General features: G+C 58.3%; 3 protein-coding genes across 11 annotated transcripts; 2 read left to right on the top strand and 1 right to left on the bottom strand.

Moving 5' to 3' along the window:
• Positions 1-8,272: 8,272 nt before the first annotated feature.
• On the bottom strand, positions 8,273-11,403 carry SLC52A2 (solute carrier family 52 member 2). Of its 6 annotated transcripts, XM_037048953.1 has the most exons (6): positions 10,860-10,934; positions 10,505-10,676; positions 10,292-10,407; positions 9,540-9,901; positions 9,322-9,445; positions 8,273-9,218 (listed from the first exon to the last, which is right to left on the bottom strand). In XM_037048953.1, exons 2-6 carry the CDS (start codon positions 10,632-10,634, stop codon positions 9,006-9,008), a joined length of 945 nt encoding a protein of 314 aa, XP_036904848.1. In that variant the 5' UTR covers positions 10,635-10,676; positions 10,860-10,934; the 3' UTR covers positions 8,273-9,005. The 6 variants fall into 6 exon arrangements, with proteins under 6 accessions (XP_036904848.1, XP_036904844.1, XP_036904846.1 ...); XM_037048949.1 differs by lacking the exon at positions 10,860-10,934 and adding an exon at positions 11,085-11,402 and having other exon boundaries at positions 9,540-10,407; positions 10,505-10,730; XM_037048951.1 differs by lacking the exon at positions 10,860-10,934 and adding an exon at positions 11,085-11,402 and having other exon boundaries at positions 9,540-10,407.
• Positions 11,404-11,461: 58 nt separating this feature from the next.
• FBXL6 (F-box and leucine rich repeat protein 6) lies at positions 11,462-14,555 on the top strand. 4 transcript variants are annotated; one of them, XM_037048911.1, is made up of 9 exons: positions 11,464-11,916; positions 12,173-12,331; positions 12,486-12,549; positions 12,852-12,983; positions 13,058-13,165; positions 13,250-13,363; positions 13,413-13,662; positions 13,754-14,000; positions 14,284-14,552. In XM_037048911.1, the coding sequence occupies exons 1-9, from the start codon at positions 11,504-11,506 to the stop codon at positions 14,432-14,434; spliced, it is 1,638 nt and encodes a 545-aa protein (XP_036904806.1). In that variant the 5' UTR covers positions 11,464-11,503; the 3' UTR covers positions 14,435-14,552. The 4 variants fall into 4 exon arrangements, with proteins under 4 accessions (XP_036904808.1, XP_036904809.1, XP_036904806.1 ...); XM_037048912.1 differs by having other exon boundaries at positions 13,431-13,662; positions 14,284-14,550; XM_037048913.1 differs by lacking the exon at positions 13,058-13,165 and having other exon boundaries at positions 11,462-11,916; positions 14,284-14,555.
• Positions 14,556-14,967: 412 nt separating this feature from the next.
• Positions 14,968-17,676, top strand: CATSPERQ (catsper channel auxiliary subunit theta). Its single transcript, XM_037048748.1, has 7 exons — positions 14,968-15,009; positions 15,233-15,346; positions 15,416-15,572; positions 15,762-15,856; positions 15,945-16,140; positions 16,302-16,387; positions 16,670-17,676. Exons 1-7 carry the CDS (start codon positions 14,968-14,970, stop codon positions 16,856-16,858), a joined length of 879 nt encoding a protein of 292 aa, XP_036904643.1. The 3' UTR covers positions 16,859-17,676.
• Positions 17,677-18,633: the final 957 nt, after the last annotated feature.

Raw genomic sequence — 18,633 nt, 5'->3', positions numbered from 1 at the left:
CTGTGCGGGCGGGACACACATTGCTGAATGCCTGGGCTGTGGAGTGCTCTGAGGCTGGAAGTTGGGGGCCAGAGGAGGGCTGTCCTGTCCACTCTTGAGAAACGAGGGACAGCAGTTTCCCTCCCCAAACGGACAAAAGAATGAACTCTGTCGTGTTTCTACATCAAAGGATACTAGGACTGGCCTGGCTCTTGTCCCAGGCTGCGGGGCTGCCTCTCCACAGTGGGGCAGAGGCCCCAGGACTGTATGGGGGTACCCCACCCCTGATGGAGCTGTGTGGAGTCAGTTCCCCTAAATGGGGCTGCTGGGCCCCAGGGGCAGCCAGAAGACAGTCCCTCCAGTGACCACCACTCCCATTCTGCTCAAACCCTTGTCTTCTGCCCTCCCCTCCCCACCTCAGTGCCCCACGCCCAAGCCCATCTTCAGAATCTCCCAGCACCCCTGTGTTCCCAAGCCCTTGAGGCTCCAAAACTGCTGTTAAAAAAAAAAAAAAAAGAGGCAGTGACTCTCACAAGGATGACTCTCACACGGATATAAAATGAGCAACGTGTCCCATCCCCAAAGATAAATCTAAGCAGTAAGCGCCAGAATTTGTCCTGTGGTTTTATATAGAAATAGGGTTGTTACAGACATAGTTAAGGTTCTCTAGATGAGAACATCCTGGATGAGGATGGGCCCTAAATCCAATGACTGGTGCCCTGTGAAGGACAAGGACAAGGACAAAGAGAAGAAGGTCTGAGACACAGGAAAAGTCCCTGTGAGGACACAGACAGAGGCAGGAGTGATAGGCCCCAACCAGTCAAGAACTGCTGGCAGCCTGGGAGGCTGGGGAGGGGCCTGGAGCACATGCCTGCCCTCCTGAGCCTCCAGAAGGAGCCAGCCCTGTGGCGCTGGCTGCGGTTTCTGGCTCTGGCCTTCAGCTCTGCGGTAGGGTACACTTTGGTCACTGGAAACCACCAAGTTTGTGGCGATTTGTCCCACCAGCAACTCAAAAACTAGTGCAGCGTGTCAAAGATTTATTTAAGCCATCAACTGACGAGAGAACCAGGAGTGTGGTTCTAAGTTCAAAAGAGAAGTTCAAAACCTCAGATTTATATGGAGTGAGGGAAGGCTGGAATTAATTTTTAAAAGATGGAGATGCTTTTTCCACAGGCAAGACAAATGACAGTGTCTCTATGGGACCAAACTGATCTGCACACCCACAAAAAAGAGGGGCGTGCATTGCTGTCAGTCACCGGCGACATCTGGAAGGGTGGACACAGAGCCGTGACCCGTCAGAGCTTCCACTGGAAGTGTCCGTCATATATTTTGTTTACTCCAAAGTTTAAAAGTTTCATCACTGTCTTCCCTACCCCTTTGATTTTGTCAAAACCTTTTATTGCCCTGGCTGGTGTGGCTCAGTGGACTGAGCGCAGGCCTGTGAACCAAAGGATAGCAGTTCGATTCCCAGTCAGGGCACATGCCTGGGTTGCAGGCCAGTTCCCAGCAGGGGGCGCAAGAGAGGCAACCACACATTGATATTTCTCTCCCTCTCTCCTTCCCTTCCCCTCTCTCTGAAAATAAATAAAAACCTTTTATTGATTTTAGAGAGAGAGGGAAACACTGATTTGTTGTTCCACTTATGTATGTATGCCTTCATTGGTTGCTTTTCTTGTATGTGCCCTGACCAGGGAGAGGATCGAACCTACAACCTTGGTGTACCCTAATCAAAGGGTAGCTCCAACCAACTGAGCTACCCTTTGATTAGCAAAGGAGATTTCAAACAAGGATCGCTCTGGGCCATCCAGTGCAGCTGCTCTTAACCCTTAGCCGGCGTGGCGGCCACCTGCAAGGACGCTCCAAGTGCTCCCAGACCACCTGGGCTGCCTTCCATCTGCTCTGCTGGAGTGCTCATAGGAAACCTCAGACTGACTTTCAAAGGGCTCTATTCCTTGTTTTTTCCAGGGTGAGAAAGCATACTTCCTATCATTTGGGCAAATTTCTAAGTTCCTGGGCCCAGTAGGAAGTGACCTTCCTGATCACTCGTAGGTAGGGCCCAGAATCCACAGAACTGCAGGGTTTTGTGAGCACCGATGCCAGAAGCCAGCCCGAGTCCCATCAGAGCGGCCCGTCACACCTGTGTCACGAGCAGCCCCAGCAGTATGACAGTCCACCAGCCTAGGGTTCATCACCAATTTCTGGGTAGTGCCGCGGTCCGACCGCAGCTTATCTAAGGGTCCCACAGGTGAAAGTAGGCGTCGGCACTGGGTAACAGATGACAACATGCCTCAAAGGACAGTGAAGCTCTGTTCCATGTATTGCAAATACAAGCTGATTTTTTATATTTTTATTTTTGGCATTGATTAGTATTTTGCAGGTGTTTCGTTTGATTAGTTAAGTAGAAATAATCAATACAAAGGTAACCAGGAAAAGTACAAAAGTTCCCATAAATTCAGTTATATAAGACAAAAGTTAATTTAACTAGGAGAATTATTAATCAAACAAATAGAAGTAGTTGTATGTATAGAGTTTGAATGTCTTAATATTTATTAAAGTTTCTCAGAAATTCATTATGGGGTAAAAAGACACGCTAGGCTGAGTAAAGGCAATAGGCAATTATAAGGCCTTTTTGATGTCTAACTTAGCTATCTATCTTGCTGTCTAAAATGTTTCTTGTATACTGTGGACTCTAACTCCTTGGTAGTTGTTTCTAAGTGCTTAGTTTGTAATAGCTAACCAGCTTCTTCTGTTTTTATGCCTAATTCTAATTGATATATATATTCCTATTCAAGGTAAAGGAGGGGCTGTTACTCTAACAACTCTTTGACAATCAGGGACTATTTTCTTAAAGGGTTTTTTCTATTCTATGACGCAGTTCTGTGGAAATACATATTTTTCCCTGAACTGTTCTTTCTTGGGTGGCTTTCACAGGAACAAATAAGTAAAGTACGATGCCTTAATTCAGCCAGGGAGATATTGCTTAGGACTTGAGCCAACTGTTGTTTTTTCTCCGAGAGTGGTCATTAATTCTAGGAGATTCCAAATTATCAGAAGTGCAAAGGTTAGAATACTAAGAAACAGTAAGAATAAAAGCAACACCATATATCCACTAATGCCACGTCCATCCTGCTGGAAAACGCTTCTGTGAAGCCTTTGTCCCTAAGCGGTGACTGTGTCAGCCAACCTGGTTAGCACTGGACGTGGCAGGGTAGACTTTGGTAAAAGGAATGACAGACTTCTAGTGAACCTACAGGAATGTCAACATTGCTGAGAAAAGTAAGGACACTCTCAGTAAAGGTCAGATGAGCAGGGTCAGGAGATGATTCAGTGAGCATCAGCTGTCATTTGAAAAAGTTGCACTTCAGTCCTGGTTGGTGTGGCTCAGTGGATCGAGCACTGGCCTGCAAACTAAACGGTTGCTGGTTCTATTCCCAGTTGGGGCACATGCCTGGGATGTGTGAGAAACAACTACACATTGATGCTTCTCTGTCTCTTTCTCCCTCCCTTCCCCTCTGTCTAAAAGTAAATAAAATATTTTTTTAAAATGCTGCATTTCAGTTTATAAAGAGTCTAGTAAATTTATATGATTTACAGATGGTTTTCTTTTAAGTTTTCAACTTTTTTTTTTTTTACTTTTAGAGAGGGGAAGGGCCCTGGCTGGTGTAGCTCAGCAAATTGAGTGCGGGCCTGCGAACCAGACGATCACAGTTCGATTCCCAGTCAGGGCACATGCCTGGGTTGCAGGCCAATTCCCAGCAGGGGATGCATGAGAGGCAACCATACATTGATGTTTCTCTCCCTCTCTCCTTCCCTTCCCCTCTAAAGATAAATAAATAAAAATTAAAAAAAAAAAGACAGAGGGAAGGATGGAGAAATGGAAACATCAATGTGTGGTTGCCTCTCCTGTGCCCCCTACTGGAGACCTGGCCCACAACTCAGACATGTGCCCTGACTGGGAATTGAACTGGCGACCTTTTGGTTCTCAGCGTGGTACTGAATCCACCGAGCCACACCAGCCAGGGCTATTTTATTCTTTTTTATTTATTTTTAAGATTTTATTTATTTATCTTTAGAGGGGAAGGGAAGGAGAGAGGGAGAGAAACATCAATGTATGGTTGCCTTTCGTGTGTCCCCTGCTGGGAGGTGGCCTGCCGGGAACTGGCCTGCAACCCAGGCATGTGCCCTGACTGAGAATCTATTCTTATTTATTTTTTTAAAGATTTTATTATCTTTAGCCCTGGCTGGTGTGGCTCAGTGGATTGAGCGCGGGCCTGCGAACCACAGGATCGCGGTTCGATTCCCGGTTAGGGCGCATGCCTGGGTTGCAGGCCAGTTCCAGGTTCCCGGTTCCCAGCGGGGGACGGACGAGAGGCAACCATACATTGATATTTCTCTCTCCCTCTCCCCCACCCCTCTCTCCTTCCCTTCCTCTCTGAGGTGAATAAATAAGATCTTTAAAAAAAAAAGATTTTATTATCTTTAGAGGGGAAGGGAAAGAGAGAGGGAGAGAAACATCAATGTATGGTTGCCTCTCGTGCATCCCCCACTGGGCACTGGCCTGCAACCCAGGCATGTGCCCTGACTGGGAATCAAACCGTGATCCTTTGGTTCACAGGCCCGCGCTCAATCCACTGAGCTACACCAGCCAAGGCTATTTTATTTTATTTATTTACCCTCACCCAAGCAATTTTTTTCATTGCTTTTAGAAAGCTAGGAAGGGGTGGGGAGAGAGTGAGAAACATTAGTTGCCGTTTCTTGTGCGCCCCGACCGGAGGATTGAACCTGCAACCTGGGGGTGCGCCCTGACTGGGAATCAGACCACCAACCTTTTGCTTTGCAGGAGGATACTCCATTCCAACCAACTGAGCCACACTGGCCAGCACTACCCACCATTTACATGTAAGAGAATACAGTGAATACTGTACCTCATTTGCAAATATGAGTGGCTAGTTTTATGTTCATTAAAAATTATGGAAAGTGCCCTGGCTGGTATAGGTCAGTGGATTGAGCATAGGCTGTGAACCAAAGGGTTGGGTTCCCAGTCAGGGCACATGCACGGGTTACAGGACAGGTCCCCAGTGGGGACCATGTGAAAGGCAACCACACATTGATCCTTCTCTCTCTCTCCTTCCCTTCCCTTCTCTGTACAAATAAATAAAAATCTTTTTTTAAAGGCCAGAGCCAAAATTACTTTTAAAAATATGAAAACTTTTATTGAAAAAATGACAACATACGACATGAAATAACCCTAAGGCATCACACTGAAAACCTAGGAGTAGATGAAAAGGAGCAGTAAGGCAACCCACTGAGTCAGGAGTGGAGGCCAGGGATACAACCCTGTCTGTATGGAGCTTCATGGGGAGTCGTGGGGCTGCTTGAAAATTCACACTGGAAGACGCTGGACTCCAACCAGAGAGGTCAGGGTGGCTGTGCAAACATCCGAAGGACACGATTTGGCAGGAAGCCTGCACTCCTGTTGGCAGAGACAGCAGGGGAAGAGCCAGCAGGACTGGCACAGAGGGAGGGCAACTCAACAGAAGGACCACACGAGTTTCGGGTGGGCACCGGCAAAGCTCCAGGGGCTTCTGCAGAGCCTGTGACTTCTGAAACGTGGGTATTCACACCATTTTACAGGTGCAGCCTTGACCTGAGGAAGGCTGAGCACCTCTGCTGGCTGTCCCCCTATGGTCAGCACCTATGAAAAAGCCTGACTAATGCTGGCCCCTGACCTGTCCCCAGGGGAAAGGACAAGCCTCTGGGGAAGCCCAAGACCCCCTGGGAGACACTGGAGCCCTCTGCATGGGTGGGATTGTCTAGCTACTCTGGAAAACTGTCGGGCAGGGTTTGAAATGTCGAGCAGTGTCGTTGTGCAACTCGGCTTTTCCACTGAGAGGCAAAATGGAAACTTCTGGCCACACCAACTCAAACACGTGCACAAAGTCCCCATCCTGTGGAGCTCCAGGAAGGAAAACCTCACTTGGGGTACTGGGGAGGCCAGCATGGGGCTCACACTCCCTCAATCGACCGATATCACAGGCAGGCAGGCAGGTTAGTGCTGACCCAGCCAAAAGAACTCTTAATCAGGCCCTTCCTGGAAGACGTTCCAGACTCCATCCTCATCCCCTCGCAGGTGTCTGACCCAAGGCTGCCGTGGGGTGACAGCTTGTGGCCTTCCCAGGGACTGGTGTTTAGACTTGGCACCCCTCCCTTGCCAGCCACAGCCTTTGGGAGGGGTGTCTGCATTATGACTTGCCACAGGGACCACCATGGGGTGGCCTGCCAGGAATTCCTCCGGTCTGCTTCCTCAGTGAGCTTGGTCCCCACTGCCCGAGCACAGGGATTGGACCTTTGAGGTCAGTCTGCAGCTTGTCCCATCAAACCAGTGCTTCCCCTGGACGACCCCAAGACCATGATGGGGCCCAGTCCGGGTGATGCAGCTGAGGAAGCTTCTGCTTGCGTTCCACTTGGCCTGGCTGGGGTCAGAGGCTCTGGAAACTCTCCTTTGCAGGTGGAACAAGTCAGGGACACGCCCTGCTACGGAGCTGGAGGCGGGGGCTAGGAGAGAGGGGTCACTGGGAGTGTGACAGGGAGTTACAAGAGAGACTGTCCCCCAGGCACAGGAAGATGGAGCAGAGCCTTGCATCTCACACGCAAGCCAGTGTCTGGGCTGAAAGAGGCCCAAGTGACCCCAGGGCAGCGGGCAGCGGGCTCCTGGAGACGGGTGTGCATGGTCAGAGCAGCAGATACTAGAATCCCTGATGGGTCAGTGCCCTTGCTCCAGCCAAGGACCCAGCCACCCCCACACTGTTTCAGGAAGGCTGGGAGGCCCCTTAGGATTCCATGTTGGGGAGGGAGCCCCTTTAAAGGACCATTGTCCCATTGTCCCATGTCCTCAGGTCAGGTAGTGGGGCTCTAAGCAGATGCAAATGAGGGAACTACACCATTTTGTCACCCAGGGGCCATTACAGATCCAAGCACCTGTACCTACTGGGGGCTCTGGGATGAGAAGCACTAGCCTGGGAAGATGAAAGACCCACCTCAGTCCCTTGCCCAGAGCCCGGCCCCTGTGGTCAGTGCTCAGTCCCAGCTGAGGTGGCCACACCTGGGAGTGGAGGCTGCCTGGACCTGCCGTCTGATCTGCTACCTTAGGTCCTGCCTGGGCCTATGGCCTCCCTCCAGGATCTCTTTCAAGTGCCCTGGCCCCAAGACTGAGAGGACCTTTGTGCAGAGCTGGGAGCCCCAGAGCAGCTGCTACCTACTGTCCATCTGGAGGTTTGAGTACCCTAGCAGGCCCCGCGGGCAGGGCCCAGCTCTGAGGGGCCTGGCATGGTGGGCCATCCTGCCTCCCTGGCCACCTGCCTGGGCTCTGGGCAGCCACAGGAGGGAAGGGTGTGCCGGAAGGGTGTGTCTCAGGACTTGCTGTGCCACGGCCTCTTCCCCTGGGTGTTCTAAGTCGTTTACTGTGGGGCACTGACCGGAAGGTGCTGCAGACTTCAAAGGGCAGTGGCTTCCTTCAACACTCACTTCCAGCCCCAGGGTGCTGTGTGGGGGAGGGGTGGGCTGACGAGGGGTATGGGGAGGTGCGCTCAGGGCTGTGCCACCCACCCTACCTTGTCCTCCTCTCCCCTCACCACCACCACCAAAGCCCCGCCCCCAAATGGAGCAGCCGGGCTGAGTGCCCCTCCTCATGGCTGGGCTGTGTGCGAGCCACGGGAGCCCATCCCCGCCCCCCCCCATGCCTGCTGGAACCCCAGACCAGAAGCTCTGGCAGTCAAGGTGTGCAGGCCTTGCGCTCGAGTCCCTGGGGGACTCCCTCATGTCCTGTTGGTCCTGCCAAGGCAGGTGGGATGGGGGTGAAGAGGAATGACAGGAAGAGGCCCCCACACAGTCCAAGCCAAGGAGCAGAACAATCACGGGAAGGAGCTGGGGGCAGGGACGGCAGCACTCATTTCCGGATTCTCTGGGGCCTCATCTGCCCTGCCCCACTGTAGCCCCCACCTGCATGCCCCTCCGGCCGGGCTCAGGTGCTCATTCTAGTCCGTGCTGGAGAGCCGCCCGGTCCCGAGCAGGCTGTGCTGGCACAGAGAGATGACCCCCGCAGATGCCTGTCCCAGGGCAGCACAAGCTGCTCAGGAAGGAGGCAGCTGGTGTCTGAGTTTGGGACCTTTGGGAGTCTGGTCATGGAAAAAGCCAGAAACTGGAGGCTGGTAGCCCAGGGAAGGAGTCTACACTCTTGAGAAGAAAGGCCCCAAGACAGGCTGGGACCCTACACTGCAGTCCAAGTCCTATTCCCTGAGCCCCTCCTGTGCCTGGAGATGGCAGCCAAGCCCTGGTGGGATCCCCAGAGAAGGGCAGGGGAGGAGACCGTGCCCAGGTCACAAATCAGGGACTGCCTGCCCTGCCTGGTAGCTGTGCCTGGCCGGCTGGGCCCACCATATGCCCGGAGGGGCCTGTGGAGCAGTCGTCCAGCAGGGAGGAGGCCTCCCCACTTAGCTGGAGATGCCAGATGGGCTGGCACTGAGTGGACACCATGCTGCCTCCGACCACCCAAGCCTGTGTGGGTCCTTGGCCTGGAAGTTGGCCTCTGCCCTCCCTCTAGGCAGTCCTTAGGGGCGAGTGGGGGGTGGGCCTGAGAAGCGATGGTCAGGGGTGGGGGGCAGGCAGGAGGCCTGGGCTCAGAGGGCATAACCCCAGGAACCATCAAAACAGTGTGGGGGTGGTGGGTTCCTACGTAAACCGCTAGACCATCGCTGAGGCTCCGGGGACATCCATCTGCACAAGAGAAGGGACTCCTTTGACAGAAGTGCTTTACTGCGCAATGCGCACACCGGACCAGAGCCCGGCACCAGGCTTGTCCACGGCCCCAGCGGGGACTTCGGGGACTTCGCTTGGGCCGGAAGTGCCAGGGCCCCCTGTGGAGTGTGCTGGGCCTGTGCTGGTGCCCTTGCATGGGGAGGGCCTCCCTGGGCAGTGGCCAGTCTTCCTGAAGACAGGTGGGGTGGAGTGAAGTCCCCGCCTGCCCAGGTTCAGGGCCCACAGAGATCCACACAATCCTTCCCGCTGCGGAACACGTGGTAGATGCTGGTGGGGGGGAACATGGCAACCGCACCAAGCAAGGAGCCCACCTGGATGGCCACGCCAGCTGCCAACAGTGCCGGCTGGCCACCCCCATGCAGCAGGGAGCTGGCGGCCACCTTCACGTATGAGAACAGCCCCAAAAACAGCACCCATGACAGCACCTGGGGGGCAGAAACGGCAGTAGGCTGAGCATGTGGTGCCCCCAGCTCCATGGCAAACTCCCCTCCCACCCTGCTTGCTTCCGTGTCACCTGTGTGTACTTACCACGAGCACCATCCCTGCAGGAGTGCCCACTAGGGGCGGGCAGGGGCTCAGGACTGCCAGCGCCATTAGGTAGGCCCCAAAGAGCATGCCCAGCAGAGAGAGACCGCCCAGCCCTGCCAGAGACCTGCCGGAGGAAAGCAGAAACTTAGGGATGGCTGTCCTGGGACCAGGTCCCCATCCCTAAGTCCCAGCCCGAGTAGCTTCAGGCCCCTGTGCACCTGCACAGCACGCCCATAGCCAGGAAGCAGGCGAGGGGGTTGGCGGCACTGCCCAGAACTGTGGCCAGGTGGTAGGCCAGGCGCCCGTAGGGCAGGCAGGAGAAGCTCTGCACAGCAGGCAACACACCATTGGTCAGTGCGTTGGTGACGGCCAGCAGGCCCAGCAGGCAGGCGCTACGGGCAGAGAGCAGCCACTGGGCCTCCCTGGCTGGGCCAGGGGTGCTGGCTGCCACCTGGAAAGGTGGCTCCTGCAGTGGTGAGGCCTCCTCCTCATCCTCCACTCCTGGGGCTCCCACCTGCAGGCCAAGCCCCGGGCCCCCTGTAGGTGTGGACGGTGGTAACGGCAACAGCATCAGGAGACCCTGGAAGGCGGCGGCCGAAGTGACCAGGAGGGCAGCGAGTATCCAGAAGAAGGTGCTGGCAGGAAAACGCTCTGGGTAGTTGTGGGGAGGCCCAGGAGTGCCGTTGATGGCGGCCGGCGGGCACTCGAGGCGGCCCACACCCTGTGCTAGGGCCAGCACGCAGGGCAGCAGGGCACTCAGGCCCTGACCCAGAAAGAAGGACCGCAGGAAGGGGGGCGGCAGGTGGCTCAGGAAGGGTAGGAAAGTGACATTCGAAGCACAGCAGGCCAGCGCCAGCAGCCAGGTCAGTGTCAGGAAGGCCACAGAGTGGTCCTGCCCCGCCACTGGTGCCACCTGCTGCCACAGAGGCGCTAGCAGTGCAGTGCCCACCACACTCAGCATCTGCACCACCTGAATGGAGGCCTGCTCGCCCTTGCCCGGGGCCAGCCGTCTCCACAGGGTCACGGCCAGCAGGCCCAGGTTCCCCAGCGCCAGGAGCACAGAGAGGTAGGAGGGGAGGCTCCAACCTGCAAGGAAAGGAGGAGGCCAGCTCAGAGGTTAAGGAACAAAGCGGCAGCAGCCCCGCCCTCTGGGGCCCTCATTTGCTGGTGCACTCTCACTCACCCTCAGGGAGGTCTTTTACCACCACCGGCAGCTCCACCCAGATGCCATTAATGGCAGCCCAGGAGCCCATGCCGAAGAGGGCTACCAACAGGTGGGTCAACATCAGACGGCCCAGCGGGGGTGCTGCCATTCAGCCAAGGCTGGAACCCCCAGGACACGGCTGGGTCCCCACCCAGGTCCAAAGAAGGCGCTTTCACTCTTCTGGAGACTGAAGAGCGCTTCTAGCCTGAAGGAAACAGGCACGCAGTCGGAAGGAAGCACAAGGAAGAGACACAGGAGTCAGGAGAAGGCCAGACAGCCAGGACCTGGGAAGGACGGGGGTGGGGAGGAGGGGCCAAAATACACGCCGTAGCACCTGTCTCCGGTGTCGAGACTGTGACACAGCAAGATGGAGAAGCAGAAAGCTGGGTCCGAACTGCTACGGTGGCCCCCAAGGAAGGATGGTAACGAAGTTGCTGGCTTCGGGTCTGAACTGTCGAGACTACCGCCAGCCTCACCCCAAAACAGACACGGTGACAAGGACTCCGTGACAGGGGTACCCCTCAGGTGCCACGTGTGTCTCCGCGTTTTCTGCGCCCACCTGGGAGTCCGGAGCTTTGGCGAGATCCAGGAGGCGGGAGCCCGGTGGGGCTCTGAAGGGATGTAGCGGAGGCGAGAATCGCCCTCGCTGCGCGCGGGTGGGCGGTGGAGAGCAGTCCGGGGCAACAGAGTCCCCGCGCCTCCGGTGCAGCGCCCGAATGCTCCCCGGCTTAGAAGCCGGCCGGCAGGACACGCGGCGAGGGCGCCGCCTCCGGCCCAGGACCGTGGCTTCAACCCAGAGCCGACGAATCCGAGGGATGTGGTCCGGACAGAGAAGGGGTTCTCCCTCACCCGCCGGGACTACTTAAAATCCACCGCCGGAAGTCCCGCGCCCGGAAGGAGGTGCTGAGTCTGCCGGGAAGGGGCCAGCCCCGCCCTCCGGCCCCGCCCCTTCCGCTGCACTGAGTAAGGCTCCGGGCTATGGCTGCCGGTGTGGCGCGGCGAGCCCGGCGCCGAGTCCGGGACGCGACGCCGGCTGGGATGCGGGCCCGTTCGGCTGAGGACTGGTGGTGGGATCGACTGGCGCCGAGCGGCTCCGGGTACCACCTGCTACAGTCGGATAGCATGTTACTGGTGCTGCCCGGCTCGGGGCCCGCCCGCGCCCGCGCACACAGGCGCGCCGCCCGCCGCGCTCAGCGGCTGCGGTTGCCTGGGTCCCGCGTCACGGCTGCCAAGGCCAGGCCCAAATCCGCACCCGCATCTGCTCCCGCTCCGGCACCCGCGCCGCAGCAAGGGCCCGACCCGGGCTGGGGCGACCGCATCCCTTTGGAAATCCTGCTGCAGATTTTCGGGTTGCTGGTGGCGGCCGACGGACCCATGCCCTTCCTCGGCAGGTACTCCGGAACCATCGAGCACAGTGGCCTGGCTCTGGCTGACCTGTTGCGACCCAGCGGGTGGCAGAGGCGGGCACGTCTGAGCGTGAGCGCGCGCACACGTATACCAGAGGGCACAGTCTCTCCGGGAGTCCATTTGGAGCCCCGGGCGCCCGACTTTGAGTTGAAATGTCCTCAGCTTTGTAAGAGCTGCGGCGTCCGGTAGGGTGGCATCTACCACAAAAGGCCCTGCCCTTCAACAGAGTTTTTCTTCCAGGGCTGCACGCGTGTGCCGCCGCTGGCGCGAGGCCGCCTCCCAACCTGCTCTGTGGCACACCGTCACCCTGACGCCGCCACTGGCTGGTCGTCCTACAAAAGGGGGGGCCAAGGCTGAGAAGAAGCTCCTTGCTTCCCTGGAGCGGTTTATGCCCAATCGGTGAGGCGTCCCCTCTTTTCTTTATCCCCTTACTGCACCTGTGTTGTGTGGAAAGTCCCAGGCCCCTTCCTGCACCGAGGTGATGAGTGGGGAGGACCCAGAAGAAGAGACAGCATGGGGACACTATGCAAGATTGCTCCCGCCGTTCCTGCAGGTTCTCGCAGCTCCGGAGGCTGACCCTCATCCACTGGAAGTCCCAGGTACACCCTGTGTTGAAGGTGAGTACCCGAAGCCCCCCTGCACGTCAGCTGTCGCACTGTGGGGCCTGTTATTTCTGGGGACTGGGTCAGGCAGCGCGGGGCCCACCACTGTCACATGGGGATACCCATGGGGATACCTGCCTGGTTCTCCTGTTGTCTCCTCCACCAGGGGGATGCTAGAAGTAGGAGCCCCAGGTGGGTTCAGCATGGACAGAGAGGAGGTCAGAGCTGAGGCAACAGAGTGGCACCAGCCCCTGGTTCCTTTCCTTGTCGCCACAGCCTGCCCTCCTCCAATCCCACTGGACCTTTGTCTTTCACAGCTTGTAAGCGAGTCCTGTCCTCGGCTCACCTTCCTGAAGCTTTCCGACTGCCACGGTGTGGCCCCTACCTCTTTGACTGTGCTAGCCAGAGCCTGCCCTCAGCTCCACAGCCTGGACATACAGCATTCCACGGTGAGCCCTGCGTTCCCAGGGGCCCCACGGAAACCCAAGCCAAGGTGACAGGTAACCCTATGCTGGGTCCCCAGGTGGAGTCCACAGCTGTGGTGAGCTTCTTGGAGGAGGTAGGGCCCCGTATGCGCAAGTTGTGGCTGACCTGCAGCTCCCAGACAACAGCCATCTTGGGTGCACTGCTGGTAGGTTGGTGACAGGCAGGAGTGGAGCGGGTGTGGAACCAGGGACTGCCAGGCCACCGACCCACTTCACTCCCACCTCTGTAGAGCAGCTGCTGCCCCCAGCTCCAGCTCCTCGAGGTGAGCACGGGCATCAACCGAAACAACACTCCCCTCCAGCTGCCTGTGGAGGCCTTGCAGAGATCCTGCCCCCAGCTGCAGGTACCTGACACCCCACCTCTCCCCCCGTCACTCCTCTCCCCACCTGCAGCCTGGGCCTTGCTCCCAGGTGCTGCGGCTGCTGAATCTGGTGTGGCTCCCAAAACCTTCTGGGCGAGCAGCGACTCCTGGCCCAGGCTTCCCCAGCCTCGAGGAGCTCTGCCTCGCCGGGCCCACCTGCAACTTTGTGAGCGACGAGGCCTTGGGACGCCTGCTGCACAGCTCCCCTAAACTGCGCCTTCTGGATCTCCGAGGCTGTGCCCGAATCACACCTGCTGGCCTGCATGACCTGCCGTGTCGGGGTCAGCTCTCCCTGGGTGGTGGTGGCAGGGCAGGTGTGACTTGGGGACCTTTGCCCACCCCACAGCTTATCGCCACTCCTCTCATCTCTAGAGCTGGAGCAGCTTTATCTGGGCCTGTATGGCATGTCAGACCGGCTGACTCTAGCCAAGGAGGGCAGCCCCCTGTTGACCCAGAAGTGGGCCCACACTCTGCGGGAACTGGACTTGAGTGGCCAGGGCTTCAGCGAAAAGGACTTGGAGCAGGCCCTAGCTGCCTTCTCAGGCACCCCTGGGGGCTTACAGCCAGCCCTGTGCTCCCTCAACCTCAGGGGCACTCGGGTCACACCAAGCACGGTCAGGTCAGCACCCCCTCCTCCAGTCCCTTGGTGCCAGTGTGCCATGCTCCCCATCCTGCCTACCTTGCCAGTTCCAGGGGTCCAAAAGGGGAGTGCATACTGGCCAAGCCTCTGCTTGGGGTCAGCCTAGGGGACACCAATGGGACTGGAACTGGGCCTTGGTGGTTAGGGTGGCAGGACCAGCTGTTGCACGTGGGCAGAGGGGGCTCCCAGCCTGGCCCAGCCCTGCCGGGACCTGGGTTTCCTGGGGGCCGGTGGCTCACCCGTGGCCTACCCTGCCCCGCAGCTCTGTGATCAGCAGCTGCCCGGGCCTGCAGTTCCTCAACCTGGAGTCCTGCCGCTGCCTCCCGAGGGGCCTGAAGCGGGCCTACCGGGGCCCTGAGGACGTCCAGCGGTGCCTGGAGCAGCTGCTCACCAGCCCCCCCTCCCCCAGCTAGGCAGCCTGGCTCTACACCCTTCCCATTTTGGATGTTGGGACATTTTGTTACAATAAACATTTTTAAGAACTCTGTGTGGTCCTTGGGGTTGGAGTGAGGGGTCGGGGCTCATACCTGAGGGAGCCACTTGGAGCTAGAGCTGGCCTGGACAAGGCCAGCTTGGAGGCCACCTGGCTAAGCGCCTGAAGAGCAACAGCTTCTACCCTTTCACACAGCAGCAGCCCAACGGTGCGTCCGTCCCGGCAGGGCCCTGACGCAGGGGGGGGGCCTGGGACTGCTGGGCAGGGGGGGGGCGGGGTGGCAGCAGGTGCTTGTCCGAGGCAGAACCCTGGTGCTGCCACTCCTGCGAAGAGCAGGGGCTGACTGTCCTCACAGGCCACTTGGAGCCTGTGCTGTTTGGGGGGGTGACCCCAGATCTCACTGCTGGACTGGAATCCTGAGCTAAGTGTGCATGTGCCCGCCCTGGGGGGCAGGGGCGCCTCAGTGGGCTGTCTGTGGTAGTGTATGAGGCTCTGGCCTGGGCAGATACTGTGATGGAGAGAGCAGGGCCCTGCTCAGCCGTGGGTCTTTGTGAGGTACACCTGCCTGCAGATTTCTGTACACCTTAGGGCTGAGGTGTCCCACCACCCCATCCTTCAGTTAAGGATTTGGACCAGGTTTTACAGGGGGCCTTCCATGGGTGGGGCAGGGCCAGCAGGGAAGTGAATGCCCACCGTAGTGACCTGGCCAGGAGACGCTACTGAGAAGGGGTAATCAACTGTATGGACCCTTCTAGAACCTACCACCTCAAGCTTCTAGAACGTGATCTGCAGCCCAGTCTCGACCACAGCCACCCGGTGTCTGTGCTACCCTGCCTGCCGCCTGCGAGCTCCAGCTCCTTCCTGGACCGCAGCCCTGGAAACTTTCTTCCAGGTAGGAGCGCAACTGTGGGCAGTAGGTGGTGCTGAAGCGCCGCCCAGCTGACCACCTGTGCCTGACCAGGCCCAGGACCCAAATGGCTGGATCAGAGGCCTTTCCAAGTCTCCCTTCGGAAAGCGCTTCCAGCTCTGGAACCTAGGACTCTTTTGCAACGAGCGCCACCTGGCTAAGCGCCTGAAGAGCAACAGCTTCTACCCTTTCACGCAGCAGCAGCCCAACGGTGCGCGCGTCCGGCGGGGCCCCGACGCAGGGGGGGGGCCTGGGACTGCTGGGCAGGGGGGGTGGGGGGTGGGGGGGCGCTGGGGGTGGGGTGGCAGCAGGTGCTTGTCCGAGGCGGAGCCCTGGTGCTGCCACTCCTGCGAAGAGCAGGGGCTGACTGTCCTCACGCGCCCCGGCTGCGCCACCACAGTCTTCGTGCTCGAGTACTACTTGGATACTCTGTGGAAGGGGATGCTGCTCTTTGTCATCTGCCTCTTCCTGGTCAGCTTCGGCCTGGTGAACCAGGTCTGAGCTCCTGGGCCCGCCTCCCCTCACCTCCCCACCTTTCCCGGGGGCCAGAAAAGAGCTGAGATATTCCCCGCGGCGCCCACAGGTGCAGAAGCAGGAGACGTGGGTCTTCCCCGCTTACGGGGTGGGCGTGGGCCTGTGGATCATGATCTCATCACTGCCACGCCGCCGCCTGGTGCTGAACCATGAGCTCGGCATGTACAACTTCTCCATCCAGGGCCACACTGTGTTTCAGGGGCCCATGCACCTGCTCTACGTGCGCCTGGCGCTCAGCTCTGACGGTGACGCACGCACGCAGGGGCAGGCGCGGGGAGTGCATGGGAGGGAAGGGGGCGGGTAAGCCAGAGCTGCGCAGTCCCCTGGAGCCCCAGGACCCCGCCCCTCCCCCCGCGTTTCTCCCCCCTCCCACGCCCCCCAGGCTGAGCTACCTGCCCTCCGCCAGCTTACGGAAGGTGCTTCTTCCAACTGGTTCTGGGCGGCCACAAGCTGGAGCCGCTGGTGCTGGTGCAGCTGTCCGATCGCTACGAGGTGGGTCCGGCTCCAGCCTGCACTGGGCTCAGACAGACTCTCTCTCTCTTCCTTGGCTCAACGTGACATTGCCCACTGCTTAGGTCTTGGGATGGGGCCATTTTGCAGGCAGTTCTGGCCTGGCCTTTGCACTGGAGCCAGTGGTGGAGTAGTAGGTGCTGCTGGGGCTGACTGGCAAGCCTGCTGGTGTGGTCTGGCGAGGGAAGGGGGCGCCTTGGGAGGGGTGGCAGCTGTGGGGCCTCTCCTGTCCCAGCAAGAACTGACTGCCACACGCTCCCCCAGCAAATGGAATTTCTGGGCCGTCACATTGCCCGGAAGCTCAACATTAACTACTTCGACTGCCTGACTACGTCCTACCGGCACGTGGTCCGCCACTGGCCACTGGGGGCCGCGTTCAGCCCGGGCATCTTGCAGCGCAAGACCAGAGCCTGCGACAAAAGCTGCCAGTCGGACCTGAACCTGGACATGTGACACTATGGCCTGGCCTGTTCTGCACCCCTTCCCTCATCGCAGGACTGTACGCCCCCTTCCCCTCCAGTTTCTCTTGAAGCCTCACCCAACCACTGGCCTCCTCTCAGTAAAGCTGATGTTCAGTCCCAGTGGTCTCTTCTCCAGGCATGGGGAAGGCTCCCCTGCAGGATCTCCTCCTAGCACTTCCTTCCCAGGGCCTGGAGGCTGCTGTCAGGGAGTGGGGGCTGAGTGGTGGAGGTATCTGTGGGACTCCGGAAGGTAGGACCCATCGTCAGAGAGGTGCGGGATGTGGGCTGCTCTGCCCTCCCCGACAGCAGCACTGAGCCAGTCCTGCCTGGCGCAAACGCTGACCAGTGAGCAGAATCCCGGAGTCCGAACCTGATGATTCCATCTGGGTCAGGGGCCTGTCCCTGGTCCGCTCAGAAGTGGGACTGGGCACAGCCGCAGGTCCAAGGCCTGTGTCTGGAGGTGTGTCCTGGACTAGACAGCCCAGAAGTCCCTGTGGCAGAGCTCTGGGCCAGGGTTCACTGCCAGCTGGGGGGAGACCCTTGTGTCTGCTGGCGCCCCAGTGCATGTCCCACAATCTCCAATGGGTGTCCCTGCCCCCCAGGTGCTGGAAGCTGCTGTGGCAGCAGAGAAGGCAGTGAGCCATAGGGACCTAGGAGGCATGCCTGGCACTGTCCACCTGGTTTTCCTGGTTGCACACTCCCTTGTGGCCCTGCTGGCGAATTAGGTCTTGGCACATTGTGTCAGCTGAGTGGCCCTGGAGCCAGGACCATCTGCAGGGCCCCATGCAGAGTGAAAATGTGGAGTCCTTTGTTAAAAAGCTGTGAAATGTGAAGGGCCCTGGCTGGCGTAGCTCAGTGGATTGAGCGCGGGCCTGCGAACCACAGGATTGCGGTTCAATTCCCAGTCAGGGCACATGCCTGGGTTGCAGGCCAGTTCCCGGCAGGGGATACACCAGAGGCAACCATACATTGATACTTCTCTCCTTCCCTTCCTCCCTAAAGATAAATAAATAAAATCTTTTTAAAAAGCCGTGAAGAATCTCCATGAGGTGGAACTGGAGCATCGAGCCACAAGCCCTTCTGAGCTTAGGGCTTCGTGCAGCTGCTGCAGTCACCTGCCCCTAGAGTCAGCCATGCCCAGACCTGTGGCTCAGGGTGGGCCTCTAGTCCCGAGGCTTTCACCACCAGCACCCCTACCTGGGGCAGGGTCCAGGGGCTGCTGGGACTGCTTTAGGCCATCCCAGGCACAAGTGCAGGACTCCTGCCCCTCAGAAGATGGGGTCCGAGTTGTCCCAAGAATGGCAGTGCCCAGCTTTTACCAAGGGGACGGGCTCAAGAGGGTGGGCAGAGCCTGGCACTGAAAGTGTGGGGACCGTGTGGTGGGGGAGGTGAGGAGCTTGGGGTGTGGGCCATGCGGCGAGGCTGGCTGAGCGATACCCTGCAGCTAGACCCCCAGTGCCCAAGCTGCCTGTTAGCTTTGGACAGGGATGAGAAGGGCATGCCAGCTCATCTGACTCCGGAAGGCTGCTCAGAGGAGTCTGCAAGGCTTCAGGCTGGGGACTGGGTCTCATCTGCAAATTCCCTGCCCTCCCGAAGGTGGTGATGGATCTGGGGGGATGGGGTTCGCAGCACACAGACCCGAGAAACTTTCTGTTGCCAGGGGGTGTGGTCCCTCTAGTAAGGATGGAGGCTGGACCTCCCTGACGATGTCACATCAACTCATAGGAGGAGCTGGGGTTTCTGTGGGCAGAGGGTGTGATGCAGGGC

This window comes from Sturnira hondurensis, unplaced genomic scaffold (genome assembly GCF_014824575.4).
Source record: "Sturnira hondurensis isolate 20B ecotype Veracruz unplaced genomic scaffold, ASM1482457v3 Scaffold0006413, whole genome shotgun sequence".
In the NCBI taxonomy this organism is placed as follows: domain Eukaryota; kingdom Metazoa; phylum Chordata; class Mammalia; order Chiroptera; family Phyllostomidae; genus Sturnira; species Sturnira hondurensis.
Note: the sequence above shows the minus strand (reverse complement) of the source record. Positions and strands in the feature narration are given on the sequence as shown.

What these genes read in the sequence shown, in the direction of transcription:
- CATSPERQ (XM_037048748.1), top strand. Translation starts at nt 14,968, where the DNA reads ATGGAGAGAGCAGGGCCCTGCTCAGCCGTGGGTCTTTGTGAG. An exon ending in GCTTCGGCCTGGTGAACCAG is followed by an intron (nt 15,857 to 15,944) that starts GTCTGAGCTCCT and finishes CGGCGCCCACAG; the next exon opens with GTGCAGAAGCAGGAGACGTG. An exon ending in AGCTGTCCGATCGCTACGAG is followed by an intron (nt 16,388 to 16,669) that starts GTGGGTCCGGCT and finishes ACGCTCCCCCAG; the next exon opens with CAAATGGAATTTCTGGGCCG.
- FBXL6 (XM_037048911.1), top strand. Translation starts at nt 11,504, where the DNA reads ATGGCTGCCGGTGTGGCGCGGCGAGCCCGGCGCCGAGTCCGGGACGCG. An exon ending in AGGTACACCCTGTGTTGAAG is followed by an intron (nt 12,550 to 12,851) that starts GTGAGTACCCGA and finishes TGTCTTTCACAG; the next exon opens with CTTGTAAGCGAGTCCTGTCC. An exon ending in TGGACATACAGCATTCCACG is followed by an intron (nt 12,984 to 13,057) that starts GTGAGCCCTGCG and finishes CTGGGTCCCCAG; the next exon opens with GTGGAGTCCACAGCTGTGGT.
- SLC52A2 (XM_037048949.1), bottom strand. Translation starts at nt 10,634, where the DNA reads ATGGCAGCACCCCCGCTGGGCCGTCTGATGTTGACCCACCTGTTGGTA. An exon ending in GCTATGGGCGTGCTGTGCAG is followed by an intron (nt 9,446 to 9,539) that starts GTGCACAGGGGC and finishes TTCCTCCGGCAG; the next exon opens with GTCTCTGGCAGGGCTGGGCG. An exon ending in CTGCAGGGATGGTGCTCGTG is followed by an intron (nt 9,219 to 9,321) that starts GTAAGTACACAC and finishes TCTGCCCCCCAG; the next exon opens with GTGCTGTCATGGGTGCTGTT.